This window comes from Diplotaxodon limnothrissa, linkage group LG10, assembly GCF_057381915.1.
Source record: "Diplotaxodon limnothrissa isolate DT_005_m linkage group LG10, D_limnothrissa_male_GT1.1, whole genome shotgun sequence".
NCBI classification, from domain to species: domain Eukaryota; kingdom Metazoa; phylum Chordata; class Actinopteri; order Cichliformes; family Cichlidae; genus Diplotaxodon; species Diplotaxodon limnothrissa.
The window spans coordinates 27,751,835-27,771,606 of NC_140605.1; the positions used below are offsets into that span (position 1 = coordinate 27,751,835).

The 19,772-nt window shown below is 45.7% G+C and overlaps 1 protein-coding gene across 1 annotated transcript in view; it reads right to left on the reverse strand.

Moving 5' to 3' along the window:
* Nucleotides 1-637: 637 nt before the first annotated feature.
* zbtb16a (zinc finger and BTB domain containing 16a) overlaps nucleotides 638-19,772 on the reverse strand; it is a 144,257-nt gene continuing 125,122 nt past the window's right edge. The window contains exons 6-7 of the mRNA XM_085364687.1: nucleotides 6,063-6,233; nucleotides 638-2,967 (exon numbers count right to left, since the gene is read on the reverse strand). Of these exons, the coding sequence (XP_085220813.1) occupies nucleotides 2,738-2,967; nucleotides 6,063-6,233 (401 nt within the window). The 3' untranslated portion in view covers nucleotides 638-2,737. The remainder of the gene's footprint in view (nucleotides 2,968-6,062; nucleotides 6,234-19,772) is intronic.

Below are 19,772 nucleotides of genomic sequence, written 5' to 3' on the forward strand. Positions count from 1 at the left end.
AAAGAAATACGCAACATAAGAAAAAAACAAACAAATCTCTTCGCCGTGGCACTTATTTTTTTTTTCCGTGTACGCATTGCTTCAATCATGTTCGCAATGCACCTTTCCAACACACGCTAACTAACAAATAAAAACAAAAGAAGAACTCCCCCAAAAAACAACTAAACAAAACGAATGAAACAAAAGGGAAAATTAAAATACACAAAAGGAACATGAGGTCACAAAAACGAGGTAATTCAAGTACAATGTGTTGAGATCAAACTCAAGGTAAATCATAAGAAAAAAACAAAACCCACAACAACAAAACAAGACGAGAGAGAGAGAGACGAAGTGCAGGGACAAAAACCACAGAGAAAGAGTTGATTTATTCTGTCATCTTACTGGTCGCCCCCTAAGCTGCTGGGCTGTGTCTCGTCCAATCAGTGATCTCCCCCTTCTTGGATATGTGATCAACCAGATACAACGCTGTGACGTGCAGTGATATTCATCAAAACTCCCAAGGTTCAACCATAATACCTGACTGCGTATACCGTAAAGGTCTAATGCTGCATTTCAAAGGTGTAAGAAAAGACTTTGCCGACTTGTAGTCAGAGAAAATGTTGGAGCAGGAGTTTCTCAGGTTATGTGTTTTTTCCCCCCCCCCCCCAAGAGAACCAAGGTCAGTGTTACAGCTTAGCATGAAATATCACGCCTGCTTTACAGCTGTTACCCTTTTCCCTATGCTGTGTTGTAAACAGGTATCCAACACACATCCTTTTAGCTATATCTTTGCCAAAAGCCTCAGTGGTAATTCAAATCAGTGCAACTACATTTGGGAATATGCATCATCTGAATACAATATCTGTAACATAACGCAGGACCTGCCAGTACTCAAGTGGTGCACATTCCAAAATAAACCTCACTTCCACACAATGACCTGGGGCTCGTGGATGAAAAGGTGCGTAGCCCAGCAAGTCTTGCCTGCTGGAACGTAAGCATGCATGCTGTTAATGTTGGATGGAGAAAGTCTTCCAGTGTGACCCACTGGAAACTAATCATAACCTGGGAATTACTGACTGAAAGGCAGCATTAACCTGCTACAGTATGTATGCTTACATGGTAGTAGAAGCCGGGCTTACAAGCGTTCACATTCATGTCACTATGCCATATAACAGTCTTCAAACTGCCACACCACCTATGACAAACATTAAGGTGTGCAGCTAAGGCATCCTCAACATTTACAACTAGCAGGTAAAGTCACAGGACTCTCACAGACAGCAACCTTTTCCCAAGTCACTTTCCGCTGCTTGGATTTCAAATCACTCCGGTGAACTGACAGATCTCTTGCAGTTGAAGTGTTTGCGTGTCAGTCAGTTTATGTACTTTCTTGTTAGTGTGGGAAAAATGATAGTCATCTGGTTAAACGTACATGGATACAAGCAGTCCAGTTATCTATTGCTCAATAAGTGAATAGGCGGGGTTTAATGTGAAATATTGTAGCGAGTTATGAGCGGATGAAAAAAAAAGTATATACCTTGCTGACGTCAAACAGAGACTGTTGTCGTAGTTTGTTTTACTTGTGCAATTAAGCCGTAATAAACTACGATGCAGAGCAAAAAAGATAAAAAATAAAAATATATATATATGTATGTATATATATGATGAAAAAGTAACACAAGTTAGCCTGTGGCTCTCTGGGGAGAACCGTGAGTGGCCAGTTGTGACTCAACCTTCTCCAGCCCTCATCTGAAAGAGATGCAGAACGAGGAAGACTACTGAGAACACTTTCGACACTTCCGACAAAGAGCAGCGCTAGCATTTTCCCCACTCACAACCAAATGGGTGCTTGGTTTGCAGCATTAAATTAATGCTTCTACTCGTCCAGTTCAACTGTTTTCATCTACTGCATAAGCCTACCGGCTCTGCTGCTGATTCTCAGGGGCTATCTCACTGCCACCATTGGGATCTGAAGGTTTTTCAGACATGGACAGGATAACGGGCAGATTTCTGTGAAAACTGCTCATGCATAAAACAAAAAAGGTGACAAAACCTATACATCCTCTACTGGAAAAGGAGAAGGTTGCGTGTATGTCCCCCCCAAAGCTGTTCATTTACTCCACAGTATTAGTTTCTTCAGGATGCATGCATGTTAAAAAACATGTCTCAGTCTTCTTCTGACATATTTTTTTATGTAGTTCGTAACCAGAAAGATGTAGGTTTGCAGTGATACTTTGAGCATGAAAGCACAAAGTACCACTGCAGAACAAAACCCCCCCAAAAAGTTTTCCATTTTTTGAGCAAAACAAGACCTCAAAACGCAGTGAAGGCTCCCGACAGCATGGATGTAGAGGTTCAGATAGCCCTTGAGAATCTGCTTTCTCAACTCAGCAGCATCCAAGAAGTCACTTCCTTGCAGCTTGCTCACTTTATGGCGCTGCATGAAATGACCTGAAACAATAACACAGTTGCAGATGTAGTGAATGACCCGGTGAATCCGAACAATGGTGGAGAATTGATCTCCGTGTCCAAGACTTCCTCTTCTTAGCACGTTTGCCCCACCATCACCACCCTTTCCCCCCACCCCGCCCTCATCGCTTGCCTTTGCATGAAAACAAAAAACAGAAAACAAACCCTCTTGCTTTCCAGTCACTTCTCGTTGACATTCCTCGATCGTCAACACTCATGCCTCCTATCCGCTTTGTTACATTCCCCTTACCTCTCAACCCATCCCCTACCCTCTTCATTCACTTTCCTAGACTCAGACATAGCAGAGGTACAGGTAGGTCTTCTCTATACGCCAGTCTGGGGGGATGTCTTCGGGCTTGTGGCCTTTCATGTGCTTCTGCATGGCTGACAGGCTGGGGCAGTACTCCAGGCAGATGGTGCATTGGTAGGGCGAGGCGCCATTGTGGGTGCGCAGGTGCTTGATCATGGCCGAGTAGTCCCTGGATCGCTGGTGGCACAGCTTGCACTCGAATGGCTTCTCACCTAAAGATGAAGACAACAGTGTTAGCCTAAGTGTGACGTTAAACAGCAAATAAAGGAATTCAGTACTGAAATCCATTAGAGGGATGGAAAAACTGTACTAGTCTGTAAGATGTTACTGATAAGTGCATGACTTCTGCTTCTTTGCCTTAAAACTTATTAACTTTATTTAATGCAATGAGAAAAATCCTTGCTGTTCAAAATGCAGTAAAAAATGTGTGTATTTCTACAGCCAACGATTTTAAATTACATTTGAGTTATATATATATATATATATATTTTTTTTTTTTCTAACATAAGTCAGATAAACACACAAACAGCAAATGGACCAACAGGTTAGCAACTGTCTGAGCTGCTTCTGAGGATTCAGCTACTGTTCTGTGTCTTCAATCACCAAGGCCGCAGCAGTCAAAGGTATACTAGGTTATTTTGAATATCTGGATGTCAGAAAAATCTTACAGATTTTCAAGTTAAACATTGCCTCAAAAGAGGAGCTAAGGTGAAGGTGGTTCATCCCTGTCAGTTAGGTTTCACTACATGGTCTGTTTTGACCTTGTGTTGCCATCTTTATGTCTTTGGACAACAGCCAGACCCAAGATGTAATCAACCCAAATCTACCGACAGTTTAAACATGGTGTCTTTTGCACCAAAGAAGTAAAAGTTGTGGGAGAGAAAAAAAATCCCATCACCACTAAGAGATTTTTTTCTCTGTGTGGCTCACAAGAAACATTGACGCTATTATGATAATTGAACGATGCATCTAAAAAGTGACAAGTCAAAACCCAGAGGTGAAATCCCAAATGTCTTCCAGACGACACTGTGCACCAGTAAAAGATAATGGTAACTCTTTAAAGTCATTCTCAACAGCCTTCGATAATTGATACAAATCAGAAGTGAGAGGAGAATAAAAAGCTCCAAGTACATTAGTGCAGTTTTCTCACCTCTGAGAAATAAATAGAATACCCGTCAGGTCCAGTCAAAGTATCCCCTCACAGCAGCAGCGCACATGATGATTTGTTTACTAATTATTCTTACTTTAAAGGGATAGAACTGTTTCCATGTCATTATTTTATTAAAATACCCCTGTGTAAAGAGATTTTTGAAGGATCAAGGTTTTAGTTACATCAGGCTGTGCAACAGAAGAAAAAGAAAAGGAGATGTTCTGCTATTAAAACTAATATACATGGAATATTATGCCAGCAGTTTTAAAGTACATGCAGAGGATAATTTAACATATACTTTATTTGTTATTACTTGTAAAAACTGTAAAATTCAAAATTCAGCTCTTAGTACTTATTAGAGTGAGTAGCGGTAGAAATATGCTCAAAATGACCCAAATTAGAGAATACAAGAGTTATAAGAGACTCTCTAAATCATATCACCTGTTTACCTGTGATAAGAACCAGTCAGTACAATCAGAAGAAGAAAGAAATTCCAGGCGTATTTACTTTTATAGAATATGATCTAATCAACTAATCTACAGCACATTACAAGAAAATACAGCTGACGACACCGAGAACTCCTGCAAGTGTCATAAATCATAGTGCAACACTGCTTTCTTGCTGTGGGGGCTGCTATATTCCAGAGGCACATTTCAATTCAGCAACAGCGGCCAGCCTAAATGTGCTAATGATTTGAGTGATGGCACGGAATAATCCACCAGCGCTCAAGCCGGCAGACGCAAATTAGACATGTAAATGCTGACCTTTACCAATGGCATTTGAAATGAGCTGTCGGAAGTGATCTGGCCCAGCGCTCGCTGTCACCTTTCAGCTAGATCTTTGCGCATGTGTGCTGCGAAACGTCCGACTTTGTGCCTCTGCTGCCCAGCCCGTCTGCTCCTTTGAATCCCCGGTTAACCTTGACCTCCACAGGGCCCGGGTTACGCTTCCATTGAGCCAATAAGCATAAATACAGTGTTGCAGGCCCCGCGCTTCTTTGTAGCAGTGTGGACACCTGCATGATGTTGATATTGATAACCAGACTGTAAACAGGGTCGCTTCAAATAACCAGCTAATAATGAATTGCAAATAGGGCCCAGGTATTGATCCGCCATTGGCATTTGGAATGTGTGGAGAGGACGGGTCGGGGAGGGGTTGGGTTGCCAATGTCGATGATTCATCAAGCAGCTCCCTTTTGTGCGAGGTGGCCTTTGACTGTGAGCTTGTCACTTGCTCTTGTTATCTGCTGTTGCTCTCCAGCTTAACGCAAAGCCCCCCTCCCCAACACAAAAGGCGAAAGGGTGGATGGGGGGGGAAGCCAATTATTGGACAGGCTGCCTTGATAGTGTGGCTTAACAGCTGGTTTATTGAATGGGAGATGGGAGGGTGCTGCTATGTGTGTGTTTGAGAAAAAGGGATGGTGAGGAAGCATAAACCTTTGGCTGTGTGCCATCCTGGTGAGCACTTGTGGTATCCTTGCTCACTCTGCTACGTAGCACGCACTCATTCTCCAGGGCACCTAGCTTATCACTGTGTCAACATCTTTATGGGGCTCTAAATATACTAAGATCAATACAAAGTCTTCTGAGACATTCATCTACTGTATCTCAGCAACAAAGATATTCATCTGGTTTGGTCTGCGCCTTGCAACTTGGATTTTCTAGAAGAGAGTCCCTTAACAGGCTCCCCCATCATGCACCATATGTTTTAGAACACCTCATTACTGCAGTTTATGCTCTTTCTGCAAGTGAGGTGAGAAGAACTTAGTACAGTAAAAGACTCAAAAGCAAGTGTAAAACACTAGTCTGGCCTTTTTCACATAGCTGCTATCACCTGCAAAATTAATTTGTTAACATATTGTATCTGAAATGATCTGGCATCCATTTTTGTCCTGCCCAAGTTTGGGGGTCACTGGGCCTCTACAGACACCAAAACATTTGTTAACTGAGTATATATGAAAAATGTTGAACAGGAAGTTCTACAGTTTTTTGCTCTGAAACAAAAAGCTAAAGTTGTTGTGATGCTACACTGTGTTGCACACGATAGATTTTCATTTTCTACCGCAAACAACACAGAATCAAGTGAGAATAAATAGTTCCGAATGCTTTGATTGTTATCCATTATCGCTAAAGCCTTTACTTATTTTGGTCACAGTACCTGTGTGCACACGGTAGTGGGTTTCCAGCTGGTGCTTGAGGCTGAACTTCTTCCCACACCCGTTACATTCATAGGGCTTCTCTCCGGTGTGGATGCGCTTGTGGCCCTTCAGCGTGCTCTCATCTCGGAAGCAGCTCCCGCAGAACTCACACTCAAATGGGTGGTCCCCGGCTAAAATGTGGAAAGAAAAAATAGGACACATTCACACAAACTGCTGATGACATTGTATCATAAAAAGGCTAAAGACTGCACTGGTTGAGCTCGTGAAAAGATAGCTCGAAGGGTTAATGACAACTCAGTGCAAATGACAGCACCAAGAAGCTTAGGTTTTGTCTTTATTTACATGTACAATTCAAGTGTTACTCTAGTAATTGTGACAAAGAAGAACGTCAAATGTCTGAAAATAGCTTCCACCTTCAAAAAAAATTAGAAAGCTACTGTGAAGGAAGCCGCATTGCAAAATGTTTTACTTTATCTGATTATTTTGTCGGGGTTGTGCACAATGCAAGAGCAGCATGCAGTATCTTCCAATGCGTAGCTACATAAAGCCTTTAATAACAGCAGACAAGTATAACCCATCTGTTGTCTTTGTCTACAAATCACCTGCGCTGTTGTTTTGCTTTGTCCAAACCCTTAAATAATTGTAGCCTGTCATGGCTGCTCACCAGCCTCGAGATGTATTATTGACCATGCAGACCCAGTGTCACAATGCACTAATGGATCACCTAACTAATGTGCAAACCTAGGATAAAGAAGTGAGTTTGTCATCACAGAATCTATTATCCTTGGATATATATGTGTTTAAGCAGACCCAAATTCAGGCATTTGTCTTTAACTGGTCTAGTCGTAGAGTCCAAATTACTCTGCATCCTCGATCACTGCCATGTAGCCGGTCCTAAAACACAATATTTGTATTTTAGACAGTGTGTCATCATCACGGTTAAATGACAATGCCTAAAAATGTAAATGAAGATAAATGTACCATGTCTTGACATTCACTGGCAGCATGTTGACTGGCTTATATTAGCCTCCTTACGCCCCGTCTCCACCCTTCCTTAATTTTTCCTTAGATAGCATCATATTTCCTTCCTGAGACATCACAGTTATTGTAGGCATCAGACTGCTGGCGGTTGTATAGCATGCATGCTTTCAGAAATGAGAATGATAACATTCTCCCCCTCATGCTGCCACTGCACAGGTCCCCACAGGGCTGCTGTAATGCATATTCAGATGTCAGTGATCAGGGATATTATGATTTGCAGGAGCCTCTCACCAGCAGTCCAAAGACTAATTGTATTTCCGTGTTTGATGAGGGGCTGCTTCTTGCGTCATTTGCTTCCCCCCAGTGTTACACTCTCCATCCAAGTAATGTTGTGGATATTTATTAATGTATTTCACTCTACCGCTGCAGGTTTAAGTCACCATCACTGACCTATGCCTTTCATTATCTGCCTGTCCAAGTAGCAACGTGCCAGAGAATAAATTGCATTTCTCGTTATGTGCTGCTACCACTGCCCCGCTGTTAAGAGACTATTTCACTTCCATCCTGCATATTTTATTTGAGATTTTATGTATGCACATAGAGTATGCACACATGTAACTGGTTTATTTAGAAGGAGAGACAAAGAAAGGATGGGAAAGGAATGTAAACTGGATACTCTTTAAATGTTGATCACGTGTCGGCTATGTTATACTTTTGGGGAGGGAAATGTTTTCAAAGCCTTCTGATGCTGGATGCATTCCCATTAAAGGGAATGCTGGGGATTGGAGGGGGTAAAGGGGGAGGGATAAAACTGAGACAGGGATGGAGCAGGGGATGTGGGTGTATATGGTGGCAGTGGTGGGGGCTGGGCAAAAATCAATAAAAGTGACAGTCTTTATTTGTCTGCATGAAGTTATCAGTGGCTCCCGCTGTAAGACATTATGCTCTTTCTAGCGTTTCAACCACAGCAGAGATCACAATCCATCACAGAGCTCGGTGGGCTTGCACGATGCTGCAAGAATAATAATTGAGCTCAGATTCACCTGCCTTTAATTAAGGCCTCCGATCAAACCAGCAAGTGGGATGCTAATACTCGAAGAATGTCTGTGGAGGGCTATTTACGTTTAGATGCGTGTTTCTGTGCTAACGTGTGCTGTTGGCAAACATCAAAAATCTTCCATTAGTAGGAAAGAACTTGATTCATTTGATAATATAATAAAGGATTTCTGCACAATACAGATTTCTACACAATATGTATTCTGTATGTTTGTGATGGTGAGTTAGTGCTATTTAAATTAAATTGGAAAACACAATAAAGAGTTTTGGAGAGTGTCCATGATCTCTCTTATAGCTTTGTAAATGATCTGAAGCTTAGATTTGGTTTATAAATCACTTCAATTTAACCCATTTACACTGACTTTATCTCAAGTTACTGTAGACATTTATGCAAATCTTACAAGAAATAACAGCAATAAACAAAAAGCAAGAAGAAAACAACCTCAAAATCATATTTGACAACAATGCAAAACAAAAAAAATAGTTTTCCTATACCCAAACACACAAATCAATGCTACAGTTACTGCGCTAAAGTAAGGGTGCCTCTGTTAGTCTGTGCTGGCTACAACTGCTTTAGCTATATATAATGAATAGACAACAAATATATAATATTCAGGCTTAGAGACCCAGTGTAAATCTAATTAAGGAGCTTCTGGTATCAGCAGAAGCTAAAAAATAACCGTGGTATAACATACAGAGGGGGTTCGGTCTCACTCAAGCACCCTGTTGCTGGATGCTCATCACGCATGTTATCTCCCATTGCCACTCGGGGACGCCAAAGTGCAAAGTTGCACTGCAGAGTTTTATATAAGTCGGACACAATTCTGTAATCACATTGTGAGAATGTAAAGGAGCAGACAAGGCTTCATTTTGTCAGGATATATTCTCATGGGAGGCGGAGAATAATAGGAACACGTCCTCCGTCCATCCCAAATCTGCTACTATTACTTCCCCCATCTCTCCATCCTTCCATTCTTGCTTTCCTCTTTATTTTCTCTCCATTTCTCCATCCCTCTGTGGTGTGACCACATGGCAGGGACGCGACAGATGAGGACCCGGCAAAGTGAGGTGGAACCACAGCATGGTGACTGAACCCAAGGGTGCCCCCGAGCATCACCACCTGCGTCTCCTGACCCCTCCTCATCACCTCCTTTGACACCCCAAAGGACTGCTGAGGGTTCCTGTGCCCATGGGCACACGGTGCGTGTTCATTATATACGGTAAGAGGCTGTAAATCACCAGGCTCCATCACTGCCAGGACCAGAAACTGCCTCATTCTCTCTCTCTCTAAATTCAATTCAGCCCTCTCTCGCTCTCTCTCTCTTTCTGGCTGTAGCACTATCAAATACAGCTGCGAACACAAAACACCCCGCCACAGCAGACAGCAAATTGGCCCAGAGTTAAAAAAAAAAAAAAAAAGGGAAAAAAAAAACAGACACTTACACACAGACAGTGCACAACAACAGAATATTAATGAAGGTCTGGTCTGTAAAGAGAGAGTGTGTATGTCTGTGTGCATGTGGTGCCGGGGAAGAAAAATAACACAGCTGCTATGACTGCCACTTTTTATGAGCCAACATTGTGCATTTGTGCGTGAGTGCTCGAACCTATACTGTACTACATGCGCGAAATAAAGACAAAAATAAATTTAACAGATAGGCAACATCGCAGTAAGAATGTGCAATAGGATGTTAAGGGGAGGTAATGAAACCGCAGGTGGATGGAAGAAAATGAAAACACAGTGATGGAGGCGAAAGAGAGATGGCAAGATTAAGATGCTGAAATAAACACCATTAAATCAGGTTGTTTTTTTTTTCCTGCTTCCTCGTCCTAAACGGTGATCCAGTGTCAAAGCCCGCACCAGCAAGGCTGCGTTCAAAAGATAAAGCTGCAGACAGGTAAAATGAAGCACGCGTAATGAATGTCCATAAAAGTGCTTTTGCTGCTTTCTGCTGTCAGCTGATACAACCGAATAGTGAGTCAACCAATAACCAAGCAATATCTAGAATGCTTTGTATGGAAGATGAGCTGCCATTGTCTGTCCATAAAAATTAAGGTTGAATACCAGGAATTGAGGTTTTGGTATTTACTGGGGATTTTTTGTCAAAACTGAGCCGTGCTTCTGGGAAAATACCTGCCAGGAACCAGTGCATCCATGATACATTTGTGTGCTGGAAACAACTGCGCACACTGGAACAAAGACACCTCATCCAAACCTCATTTACCACACAACTGTCACACCTAAACGCCAAAGTCTGCCACTGAAAAGCCATTATTACGGTAATATAATATGGATCAGCGTTTCTCCTGCAGTGTTTTGTTTTCAATTACTTTCCATGTTTCAGTGTCTGCCTTAAGTCCAGATGAGAGGAAATACAATTTTTCCAGGTCTGAATGAAGCGGAAGGCTAAATCTGTAAGAACAGCACACCCTCCGAAAACAACAAAAACAGATCAACCATCACTAAATCAGAATAAGAGAACAGACAAGAAGAATGAATTAATTTTGTGATTTAACTTGGCATATAACTAACTGCTTTTCCCAAAATTAGAAAAACAAAGAGAAAAAAAATGGCGGCATGTGAAAGGTTTTTCTCCTCCCTTTGCAAAGCAGGTTTTGTCAACAGGGACACTGTTGTGCTGCTTTAATATATAATGCAAGTGTAATATAATATAATATAATACTTACATGAAAATATACAATGATGTCACAATTATTATAATATATGCTTTTTTAGATTTAAATTTTGGAGTTTACATTTTTATTTTAAAGCACAGTTTTTTAAGGAATCATTTTTAAATCGAGAGAAAACCTATAGAGCTGAACCTTCATTCAAAAAGTAATTTACACATATCTCAGATCTTAAATTTAAATGTGTTCAGTGATGAGTCTTTATTAATCCAGACAAAATATGACACCAAATGGAAACATCTCTTAGTCACTACTTCCATTTATCAAAGTAATTAGTTAGCAATTACTAAGCACTGTTAGCTTTTGCAATATGGATAAACTGTCTTTGATAGCGTATGCCATTAATCAGCATTAATGACAACGGTTTTGATGTTTTTAGGACCAGAACTAAAACTATAGAAGGAAGAGCCAATGGTTCCCATTTTATCTGCTTTTTGGCGCTTGCATAAACTTAACTAGAAGTAAATAAATAAAGCAAATGCACATTACTGCAGAAACTTTGGTTGGTTTAAAGATTTCCTTTCCAATACATGGCAGCTTTCTTTATGCAATTTGCTTTTAATCACTCAAATGTCTTGAGCTGAGCTGACTTACAGAATCCAGACGAGAAAAGATCCTAGCTGATAAGAACATACAGACGGACATAATTTATTTACATTTACAGACTTACATTACTGCAGCTTTGCCTCTAGGGCTACATTCAGACAGGCTTAACGTCTAATTTATCTTTACAGATACACCCCTTTGCATGCTCACTTAATCTATATTTCTTTTTGAATGGAATATTCTCCTAGAAAATACATGCACAAAACAAGCGAGGATGGCACTTTAGTTAAGGTGTAGATCTAACGTTTGATACAAGTGAAAATAAGTTAATTAGGGCGTTATTAATTGAATCGTTTCCACATCTTAACCCAACCAACCCTTTTATGGGTTCTGCATGTTTGATGCATCCGATAAAACTTGAAAACACAACATTGATACATTAAGGAACAAATAACAAAATATAAAGAAAAGAATTAGACAAAAATCCGAACTTGAACTTTGCTAGGTGAGAGTGCACGTGCCTCTGCATCACATGAAGGTAAAGTTATAAGGCTGATTCTCTAAGGTGGATACGCTGTCTAGCTGTCTGTTTTTAAGCACTATTTTTGCCTCGTTACCAAGCAAAGTGTGAATGAGATTATTAACATCAAAGTGTAAATGCAGAGGAACACCATGCCTCTACTTTTTTTTTTTGGAGGGTAAATTAGACCTATTTCTGGCGCCTATGATGGCTGTGCGAGTTGCTGACTTTATAATCCCCTGACAAAAGGCTCTGCATCATATTTAAACGATTGCTTTCACGGCTGGCTCATTGTGATTTAACACACGGCCACAGTGGGATGAGGTTCAAAGTGGCAGGAGGCTGCAAAGTCTCATCTGCAGCTCCACTGACGAGCTGAGGTGACATTTGCGTCGCCCGGGTGGGCAGGTGGATCAGAGACGCTGCATGTGTCCCCTCCAATGTCTGGTAGATAGAACAGATGTGTGCACCGCTACTGTACAGGCGGCTCAAGCAGCCACGTCCGCCTCCCCCCCCTCTCTCCTCCGCCACCTCAACCCCCCCCCGGCTTCTGCCACCATCACACACTAATGGTGTATTCGCCTGACTTGTAAATAGGGCCGACTGCTCTCATCTCACTGCCTTTCGTTTCAAATATTTATCCGTGAGCCGGTGAGCTAAATCGGCTCTGACAGTGAGACTGTTATTTAAGGTCGCAGACAGGCGGCTGGCTAAGAGACAGAGAGAGAGAGGGGGAAGGAAAAAAGCGTCCATCCCCTTGCCAGTGAAATGGGATTCATTTCCATGTGTTCATATTCTGTCATGGCTACGGCTTTTTTCTCTTTACTCTGAATAGCCGCATCCGTCAGGCTACCTCTGCTCCCTCGCAAAAATGTATTAGTATCCTGGCCTCATCTCAGTAGAGAGCCAACACCGTGAGTATTACAAGTTGACAAAAAGGGGGGAAAAAAAACAAACAAACAAACCAAAAAACCCAACAACAGCAACAACAAGAAAAAAATAGTTGCTGTAAATACGCTTTTTGTGACTGCTGCAGAATTCATTTTGTGTTGACCTGAATTAATACTGTTTATTCAGATGAGCAAAAACAACAGCGTAACAGGAAAGTGGTAACATAATTCACTCAAATTTGCTACAAACAAAACATGAATTCTTTATTTGTATACCTATATTTGTCGATGGCAACCCTACGCTGGCTGTGCTGTACTAGCCACTAGGGCTGGGCCATATTATACCGTTCACGGTAATACCGGTATAATGTTAGGCAACGATAGGAAAATGAAATATCGCGATAGAATGGGAGTAAAACGCGCATGCGCAGTGCCTTTGTTTTCATACGCACATGGCCGATTGTTGAGTGAAACAAATGAACCAGAATTGGTTTGTAAAAATGGTGCAACTTCAGTGATGTGGAACTGGTTTGGCGTTTGTCCGTCAGATACACGACAAAGCACATTTTTTTGCAGAACATGCAAGCGGCCGTCGTTATTGTCGTATTTGTCGGACTAAGATGCTCTTAAATCTGGGAGTAATCTGGGTCCTAAACTCCGTAAACCTTCAGGTCAAACAACACTGCAGCATCACTGAGAGTTTAAAAACTGTCTAAATTCTTTCATCTTTAATAAAACGATCAGCATTGCTGCTTTACCAGGTGTAACTATGAAGTTTAACTTCCAGGCATCCATGAAAACAAAATTTATTACATTTAACGGAGTTAGAAGTTAGCAGGAAGCTAGCGGAAGTTAGCTCGCTAGTTTCGCTAGTTACCCAAGCATGATATAGCATGTTCTGACTGAGAGATTTCTGAATAAATTCAAACGTACAGCTCTGCTATCACTTCCAACATAAATGAAGACGGGAAACTAAACAGCAGTGACGTTTGTAGGGTTACTGAAGTTGGGCTAGCTGGTATATAATGATGTGCTACGTGATCGCTAGCGACACAGCTATGTTAGCATGACATAAACAGTGAAGCTGGAGGACGAACACTAACACTTTTCCACTTATAAAAGTTAACGTGCCTGATAGTTAGAGACAAATGCAATCGCATGGCAGGATGCTGTAAACGGACCAAACTTCAGTCAGGAGAACAACTGAGATAATCCATAACAACTGAGATAATCCATCCACAATACGAGGTTAGTCATTAATATACTGTAACGTTCACAAGAACCAGACGGTTGGGGTCTCAGTTTGTCCGTTTATTCGGCACATAAGCCAGCGGGTTGTTAACTCAGGGGGAAGCGCTCTCGAACTACACCTCTCTTCAGCCTGGCACACACACAGAACAACCAGGTCCCCCCACCCCTTCCTGTACACCACCCTCACTACTTCCTGCAGCCCAACCAAACATGAATCTTAAAGGAACAACAACAGTGTGCAGAGAAAACCAACATGTCACTGTCCAGTAACACTTAACCATCGTTACACTGCCCCCCCAGCAATAAGTTCCTCGTCCCCGAGGGAACGACACAGTCTCTGAGGCGGGGCGGTAGCCTACGTTCCCTCCTTGACCTCCTGAGCCCCTGAGGAGGACGCGGAGCTTCGGGGCTTTGGGGTGAAGAGTCCGAGGGGGGGGAACGCAGCCCCGGTCGGGGGCCCCTCTGAGCAGGGTCATGGACGCTCTGTACACGTCCCTCTGGAAAGGAGGGGAGGGACTGTCCTCTGTAGGGGGCCATCCGGTCTCTGTGCAGCGCTACTATCCTCCCCCTAGGAGGCAACTGCACCCTGTAAACAACCTCCCCCACTCGCTCTAGGACGCTGCAGGGCCCCACCCAGCTGCTATCCAGTTTAGGACACCGTCCCTTCTTCCTCTTTGGGCTGTAGACCCACACCAGCTCCCCAGCACGGAAGTGCCTCCCTTTAGTGGTGATGTCGTAATTCCTCTTTTGGCGCAGGCCTGCCTTCGCCAGCTGCTCTCGGGCGTAGGAATGTGCAGAATCCAGCCGGTCCTGCAGCTTCCTTGCGTAGTCCCGGCCCGGTGGTGCCTCTGGCGCGTCCGGGGGTTTCCCAAAAGCCAACTCTGCAGGAGTTCTCAGCTCTCTCCCTAACATGAGCAGGGCAGGTGTACATTGGGTGGAGTCCTGCACTGCCGACCTGTAGGCCATGAGGGTAAGGGGAAGATGGTAATCCCAGTCCCGTTGGTGTTCTGAGGTAAGGATGGCTAGCTGCTGGGCCAGCGTCCTGTTAAACCTTTCCACCAGCCCATCGCTTTGGGGGTGAAGTGGGGTGGTGCGGGTTTTCTTAGTCCCAAGGCGTTCACACATGGCAGCAAATACCTTGGACTCAAAGTTACGCCCCTGGTCACTGTGGAGGGTCTCTGCTGTTCCAAAGCGGCTGAACATCCCCTCCACTAATACATCAGCGACCGTCTCAGCCTCCTGATCTGGGATGGCGTATGCTTCCGGCCACTTGGTAAAATAGTCCATGGCCACAAGAACATAGCGGTTTCCTCTGTCTGTGCGAGGAAATGGGCCCATGACGTCCACAGCTACTCGCTCCATTGGGGCTCCTGCTGGTTGCTGCTGAAGCTGAGCCCGGGACTGGTCTTGTGGCCCTTTGTGTGAGGAACATGCATCACAGCTGCGGCAAAAGTCCTCCACATCCCTCCGCTGTTGACCCCAGTAATAGCCCTGGCGGAGGCGGCGAAGAGTCTTGGAGACCCCAAAGTGGCCAGAGCCAGTGCTCCCATGGCAGGCTCCCAGCACAGCTGACCTCAGCGACCTTGGCACCACAACCTGCCACCTCTCCTCCCCCGTGGCAGGATCCTTCCAGGCACGCTCCAACACCCCCTCCTTCAGCCTGAGAGCTGCAAACTTGGCCCACAGCCCCCTGGTACAGATGGAAAACCCAGTGACCTCATCCCAAAGGGGTTGCTCCCCCTTCTCCAGCCACTGCAGGACCGGCAGCAGGTCTGTGTCTTGTTCCTGCCGTGCCCTCCACTCCGCTGCATCCACCACCAGAAGAACCCTGCAGGCGAGCTGTGCTGCTCCGTCTATTGTCGTGAGTTCCCGCTCTATTTCCTCTCGCTTCTCACAGTAACGGCAGCCAGCTGCAGCACATGGGCGGCGAGAGAGGGCGTCTGCGTTAGAATGGTGCGTCCCTGCTCTGTGCTCCACGGTGAAATTGAAGGCTTGGAGCTCCTCCAGCCAGCGAGCCACCTGTCCCTCTGGCTCCCTGAAAGACATCAGCCACTGAAGGGCAGCATGATCAGTTCTGACAACAAATGCTGTGCCGCACAGGTAGTATTTAAAGTGTCTCACCCCCGCCACCACAGCCAACAGCTCTCGTCGTGTGACACAGTAGCGCCGCTCGCTCCTGTTCAGGACCCGGCTGAAGTACGCCACCACCTTCTCCCCTTCCGGTCCAACCTGCGACAACACCGCTCCCAGCCCCACATTACTTGCGTCAGTGTCCAGGACAAAAGGCAGGGCGGGGTCAGGGGGGGCAAGGACTGGGGACTCTGTCAGCGATCTGCGGAGGGTGTCGAACGCCTGCTGACAGTCCTGGGTCCAGATGAAGTCACGGTCCTTCTGCAGCAGGTGGAAGAGTGGTGCGGCTATGGAGGAAAAGCCCTTCACAAACCTCCTGTAATAAGACGCCAGTCCTAGGAAGCTTTTGAGCCGTTTCTGGTCTGCTGGTGTGGGCCACTCGGTAATGGTGTGAATTTTTTCCTCCAAAGTGCTGATGCCCTCACGACCCAGCTTGTGGCCCAGAAACTCCACCTCCCTCCTCATGAAGTGGCACTTGTCGGGATGCAGCTTCAGGCCTGCAGCCGCCACCCTCTCCAACACTTGTCTCAGGGCATCCAGGGCAGCATCAAAGGAGCTCCCGTGCACTAGAAGATCATCCAGGTAAACCAGACACCGTTGCCGTGGGACGCCAGCCAGCACACTGTCCATGAGCCTCTCGAAGGTCGCAGGAGCGTTGCAAAGGCCAAAACTCAGGACTTTGAACTGCCATAGTCCCCTGTTAGTGCAGAAGGCTGTCTTCGGTCTGGATTCCGGGGACAGTGGCACCTGCCAGTAGCCACTCCGCAGGTCCAGGGTGGAAAACCAGGAGGACCCGGCTACTAAGTCGAGGGACTCATCAATCCTGGGAAGGGGGTAAGAGTCTTTCTTCGTCACTTTGTTGAGTGGTCTGTAGTCCACACAGAAACGCATCCTAGGACTTTTTTTCTTAGGCACCATCACCACCGCGGAGGCCCACGGGCTATCAGATGGTTCTATGATGCCCGCCTTCATCATTTCACACAGCTCCCTGTCTGCAGCCTCCTGATGAGCCAGGGGCAGGCGGCGGGGGCGCACTTTAATAGGCTGGGCATCCCCGGTCTCAATGACGTGCTCTACCAAGTGTGTCAAGCCAACATCACTTTCTTTCAGGGCAAAAATGTCACTAAACTCTTTTAGTACCTGCCATAGACTCTCTTGCTGCTGTGGAGTCAGCCCCTCACAGTTCTTTGACCAGATACTCCTCACTGCTGAGAGCCTCTCCTCCTCCTCCTCCTCCTCCGCTCGCTGTTCTGCTGGCGGGTCTGCAGGGGTCTCTGCGGTGGAGGTGGACGCCGCGGCAGATGCTGTGCAGACCGGGGGAGGAATAAGCGGCACCTTCTTCCCATCAGGGAGTACGAGGAGGCCTTTGCCTAAGTCCAGTACACCACCAATGGCTCGTAAAAAATCCAGCCCAAGGATGCAGGCATCCTGCACGTCAGCCACCCAGGCAGCATAAGACACACCGAGGTCCCCCACCTTGAACTGGAACACTCCCTTCCCTCTCATTGGGGCCAGATCACCGGTCACAGTCTTAAGTTGCACGTTAGTCGGTTGTACAGCAGCTCCGGTTGGGACAATATCGGGTCGGACCAGCGTTGCATTGGATCCCGTGTCCAGCAGGGCCGTACAGGACACCCCCGCAATCGTCACTGGAACATGGCAAAAGCCGCCAACCTGGGTCCAGCCCACAGTGATGGCCGCACCGGGTGGAGGTGGCGGTGGTGTGGGGATGTCGTTCTCCCAGGCCCGTGTACTCCCGCCTACACGGGCCCGTGGGCGTTTCCCTGAACCGCTGCAAGCTTGGGGCACTGCCTGATGAGGTGTCCGACTTGTCCACATCCCCAGCAGCTCTGAGGTCGGCGGTGTGGGCCAGCCCGAGGGGAAGGCGACTGCAGCGAAGCTGTCTGCACCAAACTGCACAGGCCCGCTGGCGTCTCCATCTGTTCCACAGGTGCTGACACAGCCCTCACCATGTGTGCGTCGTCAGCGCCCCCAGAGGATCCTGCAAGCATCTCCCTCTCCAACGCTAGCTCCAGGGCTGCACTGAGTGTGGCCGGCCGAGCAAGCTGAGTTTGCATGCGGAGCTCTTTAGGGCTCAGGGCCTGCAGGAACTGGTCCCGAGCTAACTCCGCCTGCACTGATGGTGGCATGCTGTCATACGCCCTCCGGCAAAGGCACTCGACTTCATGGGCCAAAATGCGGAGGGGCTCACCTGGCAATCTGCGTCTGTTGTGGAACTCCGACCTCAGCAGCACTGGTTGGTTATACTGCCCGAAGCGCCTCTGAAGTGCTCCGACCAGAGCATTATAATCTCCCCTCTGCTCCTCGGTCAGCAGCAGCAGGCATGCAGCTGCATCCTTACACAGGCACAAAGCCAATTGGAGAGCTTTATGTTCCTCAGACCAGCCAGCTGCAACAGCTAACAGCTCGAACTGTGCGATAAACACTTCCCATGGCGTCTTGCCGCTGAACTTAGGCGTTTTTATATTCGCTGCAGCTTGCTGGGCGCCGCCATGTTTGTTTACATCACGTGACGGCGCGCCAAGCGAGGTCGACTCCTTCCCGCCGGAATCGCGGCCGCTGTGCGAACAGTTCCCGAGCCTAGTCAAACCTGGAGAAAATCCAGCCTCGGCAGACAGCCGCAGCGCCGTTTCCCTCACTCCATGGGCGGGCGAGCGCGGACGAACCTCCCTCTCCTCCGTCTCCTTCTTAATCCTGCCCGGCAACATCCTCGTCTCGTAACGGCAAGCGTCGCCGGCAACAGGGTCTCGGGCGTTCTGGGGTTCTTTTTTCTTTCTTCACTTCTGACACCAATGTAACGTTCACAAGAACCAGACGGTTGGGGTCTCAGTTTGTCCGTTTATTCGGCACATAAGCCAGCGGGTTGTTAACTCAGGGGGAAGCGCTCTCGAACTACACCTCTCTTCAGCCTGGCACACACACAGAACAACCAGGTCCCCCCACCCCTTCCTGTACACCACCCTCACTACTTCCTGCAGCCCAACCAAACATGAATCTTAAAGGAACAACAACAGTGTGCAGAGAAAACCAACATGTCACTGTCCAGTAACACTTAACCATCGTTACAATACTGCAACAACATGGGAATAGAGCAGCTGCCAGAGAATTCAACATTAATGAATCAATGGTACAGAAGTGGAGGAAGCAAGAAGAATGAGTTTAATAAAGTTTGATTTATCTGACTGCCTTGTTTCGCTTAATGTGCCTTATAATCCCGTGCACCTTATGGTCCGAAAAATACGTACTGCACACTGCAGTTTAATGTTGCAAAGCACCTCTTTTTAACTTCAGTGGATATTATACATGGTTATGCTCAGGATATGTCAGCCCATTTCTACTGGAAATGCCTTTTGGTTAAACTTTCAGCAAGGAATTTGTATTCGCACTGTTAAATTTTTATATAGCTTTAATGTACATAAAAACCAGCTTCTTGTTTAAGTGAAAATAAAAGGAAGGTTGTCTTTTTGCACTAGTAATGTTGTGGAGTTGTATTTTGTCTTGCATCAATTATATCGTCAGTTATATCGTTATCGCAAATTTTCAAATATATATCGTGATAAATATTTTTGGCCATATCGCCCTGCTCTACTAGCCACCCTATCCCTACGTGTTGTTTGAGAATG